The sequence below is a fragment of the Rhinolophus sinicus genome, linkage group LG05 (genome assembly GCF_036562045.2).
Source record: "Rhinolophus sinicus isolate RSC01 linkage group LG05, ASM3656204v1, whole genome shotgun sequence".
Lineage (NCBI taxonomy): Eukaryota > Metazoa > Chordata > Mammalia > Chiroptera > Rhinolophidae > Rhinolophus > Rhinolophus sinicus.
The window spans coordinates 158509471-158522007 of NC_133755.1; the positions used below are offsets into that span (position 1 = coordinate 158509471).

Genomic DNA, 12537 nt, shown 5'->3' on the forward strand with positions numbered 1-12537 from the left:
AGTATCTGATTCCAAGACATTATAAAACTACAATAATCAGGATAGTGTGTTACTGATACGAAGACAGAGAAGTAGATCAATAGATCAGAATAGAGCCCAGAAAGAGACTCACACATATACTGACAAATGATTTCCAACAAAGGTTCAAAACGCCATTTAGCTGAGAGGCAGGATTGTTTTTCAACAAATGGTGCTCTAACAACTGGATATCCAATTGCAGGTTAGACAAAACAAAAAACAAAACAAAACAAAACAAAACAAAACAAAACAAAACAAACCCCTCTGATCCAAACCTCATACTATATACAAAACAGATCACAGGCTTAAATATAAAACCTGAACTTATAAAACTTTCACAGGAAAATATAGGAGAAAACCATTGTGACTGTGGGGAAAGGTTTCTTAGCTATTACACTAAAGCATTATTCATAAAAGAAAAAAAATCGATAAACTGGATTTCATTAGAATTAAAAAAAGTTTGCTCTTTGAAAGTCATTATTCAAAAAGAGAATAAAAAGGCAAAACAGAGACTGGGAGAAAATATTTACAAATCAAGTATCTGATAAAGAACGTATTTAAGAATATATAACAAATATTGTGATATCACACACCTGACAATGGATGGTTTTGATTTCAGCAATGCGGGTGGGGTGGAGAGGGTGAGAAAAAAGCTGAAAAATGGATAATCAAGGTGAGAACTTAAAAAAAGTTGCAAGTAACAGGGTATTTTAGGGAAGAAAGGTGAACTACCCCCTTCTCATGTACACAAGAAGAAATTGAAGGAGTCTGGAATAGGATTATTATAAGGATGAAAAAATATATAGTGGAGAAGTGATAGAATAGTTGGAATTAACTTTCATGGCTACACTATATTAGTAAGAGATTTCATTAATTCATTTATTTACATTTGAGTGTTTATAAATAAAGGACTCTAGGATGACTGACGATGTAAATTAACTTCTCTCTGACCAACACTGTTAACATGTTGCGTACGGATCACGAGAATCTTCACGAAGGATTTAAACCCCGCCATACGCAACGTGCTAATAAAGAATTCTAGGGTGGCCAGTTAGCTCAGTTGGTTAGAGTGTGGTGCTAGTAACACCAAGGTTGCTGGTTCGATCCCTGTATAGGCCACTGTGGGCTGCACCCTTGAAAAAAAAATTAATAAATAAAAATAAATAAAAAATAAAGAATTCTATGTTTTAAAAAACCCCAACAAACTCATGATAGAACATATCAGTAACTAGGGAACACTAACACTACTTACAAGGATTACCACATACTTACAGAAACTTCATTACAAACTCTAACTTGGGCAGCAGACAGTAACATCATAGCGGTATGAGGTACAAAAGGGGAAAGTTTAAGACATTCAAGAACATGTCTTTGTTAAATCAAGCTACAGAAGTTTCTTCTTGATGTCTTAAAAAGAGAGTGTAGTTTTACTAAAATGTATGTAAATTGTGTGCACAGAAGTGACTAACATTCCTAAAAAACAAAAACAAAACTAAACAAGAGAAAGTGGTAAGAGGCAGTCCTAAGTGGCTCATTTATATATTTTGGTTAACCAACTAATAAGCACATGTTGCAAATTGAATGGCAAGGCTGAAAAGAAACAAAAAACTTAGTCTCTGTCCACTTACTTGGGTACAACAGGACTCACTTAAGTAAATTAAAGAAATAAAGAGATGACTTTTCTTTGTACAGACTGGGTTATACGTAGTATTTCCACCTTCCAAGTGCCTACAATTTTCCAGTCGTGAGAGATGTATTATAATTCGTACTTACTGCTAAGAAACTACAAGTATAGGGAAAACCCAAAGGCTTTGACAAATTTGAGCATTTAGACATATCTGATCTCATGAAAATTTGTTTTCTGAAGCTTAAGAGCTTTATTCTTAAGGTCAAAAGGAGAAGCCACGCTGTCCCGACAGCCTTGAGAGGCTGGCGGGGATGTTCGTGAGGTGTTTTGAATGTGAATCTGGAGGGTATGGCATGGATCTGTGAATCACCGGCAAAGAGGTATCCAATGCAGTCAGAATGACTACAGAGTCTTTCATTTCCGTATTAGGTAAAAAGTTTAAAATCTTTTATAAAACATGTTCAAAGACACTGAGAGCATGTTCCCATCATGTATTAAATATGGTCATTTTTTTGTTTGTTGAAATACAGTTTGTTCTCATTGTTCGTCTTATTTTAAAAACATGTAATCTGTGGTTGAGCATAAACTCCTTAGGGTCAGTGACTGTATTATGCAAAATTTCAATTATTCAGAGACTGGAACTGAAAACATACCTGGGCAGATACAACAAAAACAAAAAAATGTAAAGATCTGGGATATGTGTTTGTACCTTTTGACAGACAAGAGGGACAACATGGGACAAATAGATTAGAAAACAGACGACGTGTGTTCTGATACTGGGTCTGTCACTTACTACTTGCAGCGACTTGAAACAAGTCGCAACCTCTCAGATCTTGTTTCTCCTTATGTAAAACGGGTCAAAATACTGGTGTACATCTGTCCCAGGGCAATGGCTCTCACTGCTATCAAATGTCATAATGTGAGTAAGTGTGCTCTGAAGCACTACAGTGCTATATATAGTTAGATAACCATTAACAGAGTTTCTCAGAAAAAAAATTTAACTTACAGCAAAATGGTACCTTACCAAGGAGCCTGACAACACTGAATGTAGTCACACACACACACACACACACACACACACAGTAGTCTGGGATCAGGAGATGTAGGTCTTGTCCAAGAGCTGACATAAATGTGCCCTGTGCAACTGGCACAAGGACTTTCCTCTTAGTTTTCTTGACTATAAAACAGAGGCGGTAACAGGAACATTTCTAAAGTATCGTCTAGGTCATGATTCTGTGACTCTTAAGCACCATTTAAAAATTGTATCTATTTTTTTATCTGTAGAATGAAGTATCTTGTGAAATGATGCAGTTTTATTTGATAATTCTTGTAATTCAGATTATCATCAGATTCAGAATCTGATCACAGTATTTTTCAAATGTCAAAGTGTACAGCAGGGTTAACGGGAACAAATCTTTTCCTGATGGAAATTCAGCGGGGGTTATCTGTGCGCACATGCTGCAAGCATGGGCTCAAGTGCGAGTGGGGATGACGGTGGCGGGATGGGAGGGCAGGGCAGATGTCTGAGCTGAGCCGTTCAAGGCCACCACACTCATGTGACGGTTTGCTAGTGATGTGTGAATGTAAAGTTTGGGCTTAAAGTAAGGTACAAAATGATCTGCAATGATAAAAATTGAGAAATATTTTGAACATGTTTTTGATGTAATTTGTTTTGAGGTGAAAGAGGGATTTTTCTATTTACATATTAAATGACACAGTAAGCACCCAACAAAAACACAGAAAGTTCCTAAAGATCTTTTAAAATAAATACCTCAAAATAAACAGTTCAAATATATTAGGTACTTGTAGAAAATATACAATGATAACGTTCTGGGTATTAGCTTTTTTTCCTTTAATGCCCCCAAAATAGGCATTTTGTAATTTTTTTTTTTTACCACATAATCTACCTGTTTTTAATGTCATTTCAAAATGTTACTCAAGCAGAAATAAATGACAAAATGGGTCAATAAAAACAAAAATTTAGTGTTATTTTTATTTTGTTTAATATTATTTCTTCTAACTTTGTCAAACACATCCTAAAGTCCAACCATTAAAACATTCTCCTCAAACTAGCTAAACTCTTAAAAATCAATTATCTGAAATTTAACTTATAGTGCGATGTTATGAAAAGGGAAATTGAGAAATTGTCCTTAATAAAAAATCCCAAATATCTATCACTGCAAATTCTTTAGGAAGAAAGGTTACTTACTATGTCATAGAGTCTGAGCCCCATTTGAAATCCTTGGACTTGTCCTTATTGACTGACTGTTGGAAAGAAGAAGGGAAAAAAAAGCAGTAAGTCAGAAAGTAGTCACATATTGAACACAGATAATAGTCACATGTTGAAAACCCACCAACTTGCTGAATGAGGAGAGAGCATGCCTGTTCCAAACATAAATAAACTAATAGTTCTCCAGAATGTTTAAGCACTTTATAAATAAAGTCAGCTTTCAGGTGTGTGGTAAGAAGTCAGTTTTGAAATAATCTACAAATACTATATGGCATATTACTTAAGTTCTAAATTTACCTTTCAACATTGCATTTTTCCTTTATAATTTTTTTAGTATCCTCTATTTTCAGAGTGATACTCAACTATATGTAAAATTTTGAATCTGAAAGTTCTTTAAATCTCCTATGAAATTTGTTCAGAGTATCTGCTGCATAAATGGCACCTCCATGAGGAAAACAAATAAATAAGCACTTTTAGTGGTACCAGATTATACTGAGTATTAGATGGTTCTTGCAGAATATGAACACTAATTCCAAATTATACTGTGGGAAAATGGTGTTTGATATAAGACAGTATTGTATAAATCAACCCAATGTTGCCATAAAATAGACTGCAAATTTTTTTTTTTTTACAAATAATTACATGTTATGAAACAGATCCATTTCATAAGATTCACATAAAAATATAAATTTTTGTTACTATGTTAAAGTTCTGAATTATATACAAATGAAAGGGATATACCGTATCTAATTATTTAAATACACAAAACTCAAAAAACAAAACGAAAGAAAAGGAATACAACGTTCTCTTTCCGTCTTAACTTGTTTGAGTAACCACTGTTTTCACTGTCTTTATCTCTACCGAAGCTTGTTTTGACTTTTTATTTCCTCCTGCACAATCAGATTTCTGCAAGATCATTCTTCAGCGAGATTTGACACTGAGTATCTTTAAATAAGTATTACATTCCTTATCAAAGATTTCAGAAAGATATTGTGCTTTTCTGGACCATAATTATGTGATTCTACTGCCAGCTGTATAGCATTAAATCAAGCACATGCTAAAAAGAAGAATTAATGAACAAGAGGACTTAGTGGTGAACGGTGGATGCGATAGTAAGTGACCCAAGTTCATAGAACAAAAGAACCAATAACACCTTGTTTTCTCTACCAGTGAAGGTGATCTGACTCAATTAAAGTGTGTTTGGGGGCATCATGGATGGACCTAGAGAACATTATGCTAAGTGAAATAAGTCAGACAGAGAAAGACAAATACCATATGATCTCACTTATATGTGGAATCTAAAGAACAGAATAAATGAATGAACTAATCAGAAACCATCTCAGAAACATAGAGGAAAAACTGCGGGTTGCTAGATGGGTGGGGATAAGGGGGAAGGTGAGGGGATTAGAAAGCACAGTCAGTAACCACAAGATTGCCACGGGGATACGAAAGTCAATTTGGGGAATATAATCAATAATGCTGCAAAGATTTTGTAGGGTATCCGATGGACACTTGTCTTGTTAGGGAAACCACCTCAGGGATGATGTAGATGCCTGATCACTGCACTGTACACCTGAAGCTGAATAATAATGAATGTCAACTACAAGTTTATAAATATATATATAGTTACAAGAAGCAGAGTACAGCATTAGGAATAGAGGCAGTGGAAATGTAATGGCTCTGTGTGATGTCAGAGGGATAGTGGTGGATGGGGGAGGGGTTGTTGACACAGTATGAGGGATATAAATGATAAATGTCTAACTATTACATTGTTTTGTGTACCTGAAACTAATAATAAAAAATGCGTTTGGGGAAAAAGTACAAAAATATGGAAAATTCAAATTCAAGGATGAATTCAGACTGTAGAACAGTTTACCTGTCTTCAACCCCACAGAGCAAGAAGCAAAGAAAACCATCAAAACCTAACTCAAAAAGCATCAATTATAACTGAATTTCTTCAGTTTTTTTTCCAGACTTTTGAAGTAAATTAAAAACACAGCCATAAAATTAAAAGTAAGACGCTTTATTTTTTACATGGTCTAAGCACTACTTCTATCTCTTTACCCATGGCAAGACAAGCATCTCACCATAAATATACTTATATGTATGAAATTTATGTAAAACTACTGAATTAAAAGAAACATAATGGCTCTAATTAGAATTTGAACTACTCCTGAGGTTGAGAGAGAAGTCAGACTGAATTATATACCATGAAGTCTATGTTACTTTTAATTACTTTTTACATTTAATTACAATGTGACGTTGACAAATGAGAAATAACATATTGCCACATGCAGGATTTACCAAACCTGCTTTTAATAGTCTGTTCATGTGTAATGGATGCTGTGATGTCCTCAGAAAGTTTGTCTTAACTAGGTTCAACACTGTCCCTGCCATCTTTCCTACTGTATTGTTGCATTACTGCAACTGGCATATCCAAAGGTGCACGATACAAAGGTGGCTTAACTTCACTTGTGTTCGAATCTTATGAATCCCAGTTTTAACTCTTATTTGTAAAAGGACACTTACTGCATTAGGACCAATACTTCATTTCTGAACACCTTTACTCACTCAGTCCATGGTCTCAGCAGCAATGCGCCATATGGGTAGTTACTCAAGGAGGCAGAAGGAGGGGGAAGAAGGAGGTGTCTCTGTGAGCTGTTTTGTTTTATTTTATCTTTAAACAAAAAAGCCCCCAAGGCTACAGTGCCGTCAGCCCATAAGCACCCCCCACCATTAACAAGGCCAAGGAGCATCACTACCCATCTTTCCCTCCTGTCCACACACACCCCTCAGACAGGTGTTTTGTGACTTCATTTCCTTTTCATAGATCCCCTTTATTTGGAGAGGAGGGGATAAAGAGAGGGAGAGGAGCAAAGCAAAGGAGATGAATGAAAGGACCAGAAGGTAGAGAATCCAGCTTCCCTAAACCCCACTTCTTAGTGAGGCTTTTAAATTCAAATGCAGTGAGATGTAAACGTGAAAGGGATGACTAATGGAATGATTTTAAATGCTTTCACTGATTCCATGGAGATTTGCCAATAAGAAAATACCTCATCAACAGCTTGTAGAAGAGAAATGGGACATGCAAACAATTCACCCCAATATTTCTATAAACCTGAAGAACGAATGTAAAATTAGGTAAGTGTTCAATTAATATTTGCTGTAGCCAGCACACCAGCTTTAAATGAGGCAAATTTATGATACAGTATAGCTCTGTTTTCACACGCTGTTTATATAACTCCTGACATCTACCTTTTCCATATAATATCCATAATTTGTTTATACCCACTGTGTAGGAATTTTAAAAAAAGAGACAGAGAAAAAACAATTAGTGTTAATGGTTAAATTAGTTAATGGTTAAATCTGGTATTGGTTCTTTCATTAACTCTTTTTGTGGCCTGAGGAAGCCACTTCTCTTGGGGTCTGTGTTTTACCTGAAAATGGACAGGTGGGGCTCAGAATTGAAAGCATGAAATATCATAGCACCACTCTCGTATTTTACAGATGAGGAAATGGAGGCCCAGTCACCAAGGTTACAGAAGTAGCCTAAAGGTTACAATCCTGCTTTTCAAAGTGATTTCACAGCAGAACAATTTTTCAGTACAACTTTGTTTGAAAGCCTCATGTATAAACACTGAAATGTAGCATTCTTCTAGGTGAAGCAAGGTTTGGTGTCCTGGAAAACCTTGCCTTCCTAGCCCACCCCACCCCAGAACTCCGAGGGATAGGTCTCTGCAGAGGAGTTTACAAACCACTGGACTAGCCAGCTCTTTCAGGTTTCGACTACTGCTAAAATTCTGTTTCCAGGAGCACAATTTTACGATTTTAAATATTCATATAAATTTGATGTTGAGTTTTTGATTTTAGAATTTAGTATTATGGGTGAGTTGTATTTGATGAGTAATCCTCCAATTATAATGCTTTTCCATAACGACAAAATATCCCTCTGCATTAAGATGCAGTTTCTAGAAATATATTAAATAGTGAAAGCTTTCATTGTGATGCATGAGTTGTAGTGTTGGGTACTAACTGTGCCCATTAACAACAGATAGCTGTGGCACATCCCTTGGAGCAAGGCACTGTGCCAGATGCCCCGAGGGGTACAAAGCTGAGCAGGCTCAAGGAGCTTGGACTAATGGGGAAAAGCATGGGTACAACTAAAAGGGTAGAGGGGAGGTGCACGTCATAACCAAGGTCAAAGGAGATGTTTAGGAAGAGAGAAGAGAAGTCTTGAATTGTAACTGGAGGCTTTTGAGGAGTCACAGAGGAGGGAGTCTTTAGTTAGACCTTAAGGGATAAGCCGAAATTCTGGTATTTGGAGAAGCACCCCAAACGACACTGTTAGAGAAGAGAGCATTTCTCCTTGCTTTCAGGGGTCAGGTCTGCTTTGGGAGAGTGGTAAACACCTCAGTACAGCTGCTCCTGTTTCAGTCCTTTAGTCAGTAAACATTTATTGATACCTGCATTGCACACTACGTGCTGGGGATTCAATTTTGAACAAGATGGCCCCTGTCTTCAAGGAATGTGTCGCCCTTTTATTTCTATCTAAAGAGGAAGAAATAGAAAAATCGCGTGCATGAACCATACCAGGAGTAGTAGGTTACACTTTTTCTTTTGACCCAGTTTCCTTTGCCTTGATCTTTTCCTTCTTCAATCTTTATCATACTTACAGGTTCTATGAAACAACTATATATTTTTAATACAGCTTCAAAATACAGCTGATCCTCATTATTTGTGGATTCCCTATTAGCAAACCTACCTACTTAGTATAACTTATTTGTAACTCCCACATCAATATTTGTGATGCCTTTTCACAGTCATTGAAATACATGCACAGATAAAGCTGTGAAAAAATCAAGCTGTCCAATGCACACATTCCCAGCTGAGGTCGGAGCATTAGAAACTTCCAATGCTTTGGCATGTTTCCAAACGTCTTGTTTCAGCTCTCATATTGTGAACCAGCGTCCTTTTTGTGGTCATTTAGTGCCATGTTTTTTGCACTTACTGTGTTTTGTTGGTGATTGCTGTTTAAAATGGTCCCTAAGCATGGAGCTGAGATGCCGTCTAGTGGGACTAAGCTCAAGAAGGCTGATGTGCCTTCCAGATAAAGTACATGTGCTAGTTAAGCTCTGTTCAGGCACAAGTTAGAGTGCTGTGGGGTATGAGTTCGATTTTAATAAATCAACAATATATATTAAAGTGTCTTTAGACAGAATACGTATAAAACAAGAATATGTACTGACTGATGAAAATGTTGGGACCATGCGTTCACAGGAACCTAATCCCTATATTTCTCCTAGAAGCATGGATTCAGTGTTCATGATAAATGTATAGAAAATAACTACGGTGAATAATGAGAATCGACTTTGAGTTTTTCAACATGGCTTTTCCACCAAATTACTACTCTACTGTTGTTAGTTGCTACCTTCTTTAGTCTTATTCCTGACATACCTATTGAAGTTTTTGGGAGCTCTGTCTCAGTCAAATCATAATCATTACCGAGAATATCCAATAAAACTAATGCGAGAAGTTTGGGGGGACTATCACTATTGTAAAGTTGATTCCCATTGGTTTCACGCAGCTATGCATAATGGCTTATAGACTGCTATACAGCCAAGTCAACTGGAAGTTTATATTCAGAAATCAAGGGGTCTGAAGTAGATACGTTATTCCTCTAATTAGGCTGGAAGATCATTCTCTAACAAAATTCCATTAACTCTTGCTTCTACAAAAAAAGCTTTCAGAAATATAATGGAGCAGCTGCCAAAGATTAGCGTGTTTAGGGTAGGGTTTGGGCATTGTCTCTTTTTAAATTTAGACAAAATATTTTATTTATAAAATTATGTAAGTTTCAGGTGTACATTATAATTCAACATTTGTATACGAGTATACGACATTGTGTTCACCACCAAAAGTTTCCATCCGTCACCATGCAATTGACCCCCTTTACTTTCCCTCTGATAACCACTGATCTATTGTCTGCCTCTATGAATTGTTTCTTGGTTTGTTTCTTCATTTTTAAAAATATTTCATATGTAAGTGAAATCATATAGTATTTCAATTTCTACTGACTTATTTCACTTAGCACAGACCCTCAATATCCATCCATATTGTCACAAGTGGCAGGATTTCACCTTTTTATACCAAGTAGTATTCTATTATGTACACACACACACACACACACACACACACACACACACACACACACACAAACAGCACATCTTTATCCATTCACCTGTCAATGGACACTTAGGTTGTTTCCATTTCATGTAAATAATGCTGCAATAAACACAAGTGTGGGGCATGGGTATTTTTACATAAGCACCCAAGGTGATTCTGAGGCATAGCAGTTTGAGAACCATTAATCTGGCGTATATCAAATTGGCAATTTGTGGGGGTAGGAGAGCTCAGGAACTGTATGTCTGAAGTTGACTTATGGAGTATAGCCTAGTAGCCAATAAATATGGATTGGTGTGATCCTACTGTCTCTTCACCTTCTTCCTTTCATCTGGTTTGAATCTCAATTCTTACCAAACCTTCCTACCAAGGATTTCAATTTCCCTCTCAACAAAAAATATTAAACAGACACAGTGACTCCTAAGCTCATAAATGTAGGTATATTAACTTGGCACTGAGGCAGAAGGTGATAAATGTAGAAAGAGACCAACAATGTGCTATATGATTATGGGAGAAAAAGAGATTCCTCTGACCAAGTGGTGATTCTGGACAGTCTGGCTGCAGCCAAATCTAAACGACTGATTTCTTATTCCTCATCATCTCAGTATGTGTATATATTCGTATAAATTCAAACAAAATTGTTTGCTCATGTTACTTTTCAGTTTGCTCTTTAGTTGTCGTCTCTAATAGGTTTATATCCACCTACCATGTATATCCAAGCACAAACCACACTTTAGTTTTATATTTATAATGTACAAATTTATCAGCTATGACAGACTAAATAATTATACAGGCTATTGTGGTAATTATAAAAGTTATGATAAAAAATGCAACCCATATTATAAGATTGTTCATATGGAGAAATTCAATTTGAAATGTAAGTGGGGAGGGGGGTGTTAGATGAGGGTAAAGGGGATCAAATATATGCTGATGGAAGGAGAACTGACTCTGGGTGGTGCACAGTATGATATATAGATGATGTATTACAGAACTATACACCTGAAATCTATGTAACTTTACTAACAATTGTCACCCCAATAAACTTTAATTAAAAAAACACACAAAAAAACAAAAAAAGAAAACATTAAAAAAAAACCCTGTAATTTAGACTAATTCCTGCCAGTGAGCTGAAGGACAGGGAAATAGGTAGCCTTCATGGTCTTGGTCCAGTCCTGCAGTTATTTTGGAAACGATAGTGCTTTCTAGTCAGTGACTGCAGGCCGGCATGACATGGGCAGAGAGCATTTTCTCACAAAGGAGTTATCAACCTTCTGAGGTCTATCAAATATTCTATCTCCTCTGTGTAAGACACAGCATTATGTATGAGGCCCCTGCTTAAATATACCCACGGTAATGGGGAAGCAGAAATAGGGGTAAAAGGAAAGAAAACTCTCATTAAAGACAAAAAAGTTTAGTAAAAGAGTGATAAAAGCAAATCTGTTCCAATATGTTGAAAGTGGATAAAAGAGACATTTAAATAAATAAAAAGAGGTTCTTCCCTTTTTATGTGAACTAAAGGAGAAGCACATTAAAATGAGAGGCCATTACTGAGCACATTATTGAGACTGCTAAGTAATAACAAGAAAATTAGCATACAGTTAATTTTCCATGGTTCATATAAAGAGTGGCATACAGTTAATTTATTAAGAAAAGGAAACAAATTGTAGTTAAGAGATGTCTAAATTAAATTAAGACACATTTTATATAAACTCATCATGTTGAGGCTCACATAGCTGGCTGGATACATCTTTATGAGAAACTGTTGTTTTTAAGGAGGGTGGTCTATAATTCCAACACTACTATTTATACATTTGTCAGTAATGGAAAAATGCAAAATTTCATTAGCAGGATCTTAAAATAAGAAAAATTGTGACTTAAGGAAAAACACACTTATATCCACACACACACAATATTATATATGTTTTTTTTTCTATTAAAATAGAACAGTTCTTAATGGGGGTGGGGTGGTGGTTTTGACCCCCAGGGGAATTTTGGATTATATTTTTGACCTCCAGGGGAATTTTGGAAGACATTTTTGATTATTGTAACTGGAGGGAGTTAGTGCTTCTGGCATGTAGTGGATACTGGCCAGAGATGCTGTTAAACATCCTACAATGCCAACACATTCCCCCCAAACAGAGAACTATCTGGCCTCAAATGCCACTAGTGCCAAGGTTGAGAAACCCTGGAGTACTTGACAGAACAAGAGGGCAGCAGAGTTAGGGTATCAGAGAACTTCTGAAAAAAGGTCATGCTGTCAAGTCAGAAGACAGGGTGACTGATAATAATCAATTCTGCCACCATCTAAGGAACAATTTACAACCAGGAATGACTGGTGGGGAGTTCTCCCAATAACATCTCCCACATTTTAGATCTGTACAAGATTATTAGAGGGATGTTACTCAAATTTGGTTAACCTATGAAAATATAATCATGAAGAGCAAACGCCATATTATTCTATCAAACAATCTTTACAGTCTCT

At 36.2% G+C, this 12537-nt stretch overlaps 1 protein-coding gene and 1 non-coding gene across 12 annotated transcripts in view; one reads left to right on the forward strand and one right to left on the reverse strand.

Moving 5' to 3' along the window:
• AHI1 (Abelson helper integration site 1) overlaps positions 1-12537 on the reverse strand; it is a 170077-nt gene that overhangs the window by 14018 nt on the left and 143522 nt on the right. For 10 of the 11 annotated variants that reach the window (XM_019732750.2, XM_019732754.2, XM_074333619.1 and 7 more), the window contains one exon: positions 3855-3910. In XM_019732750.2, the coding sequence (XP_019588309.2) occupies positions 3855-3910 (56 nt within the window). Of the gene's footprint in view, positions 1-3854; positions 3911-12537 lie in introns of those variants that run through there. The other variant, XM_074333618.1, reaches the window with a different exon arrangement.
• On the forward strand, positions 1064-1137 carry TRNAT-AGU (transfer RNA threonine (anticodon AGU)). The gene has a single exon. It is a non-coding gene; the product is annotated as a tRNA-Thr (tRNA).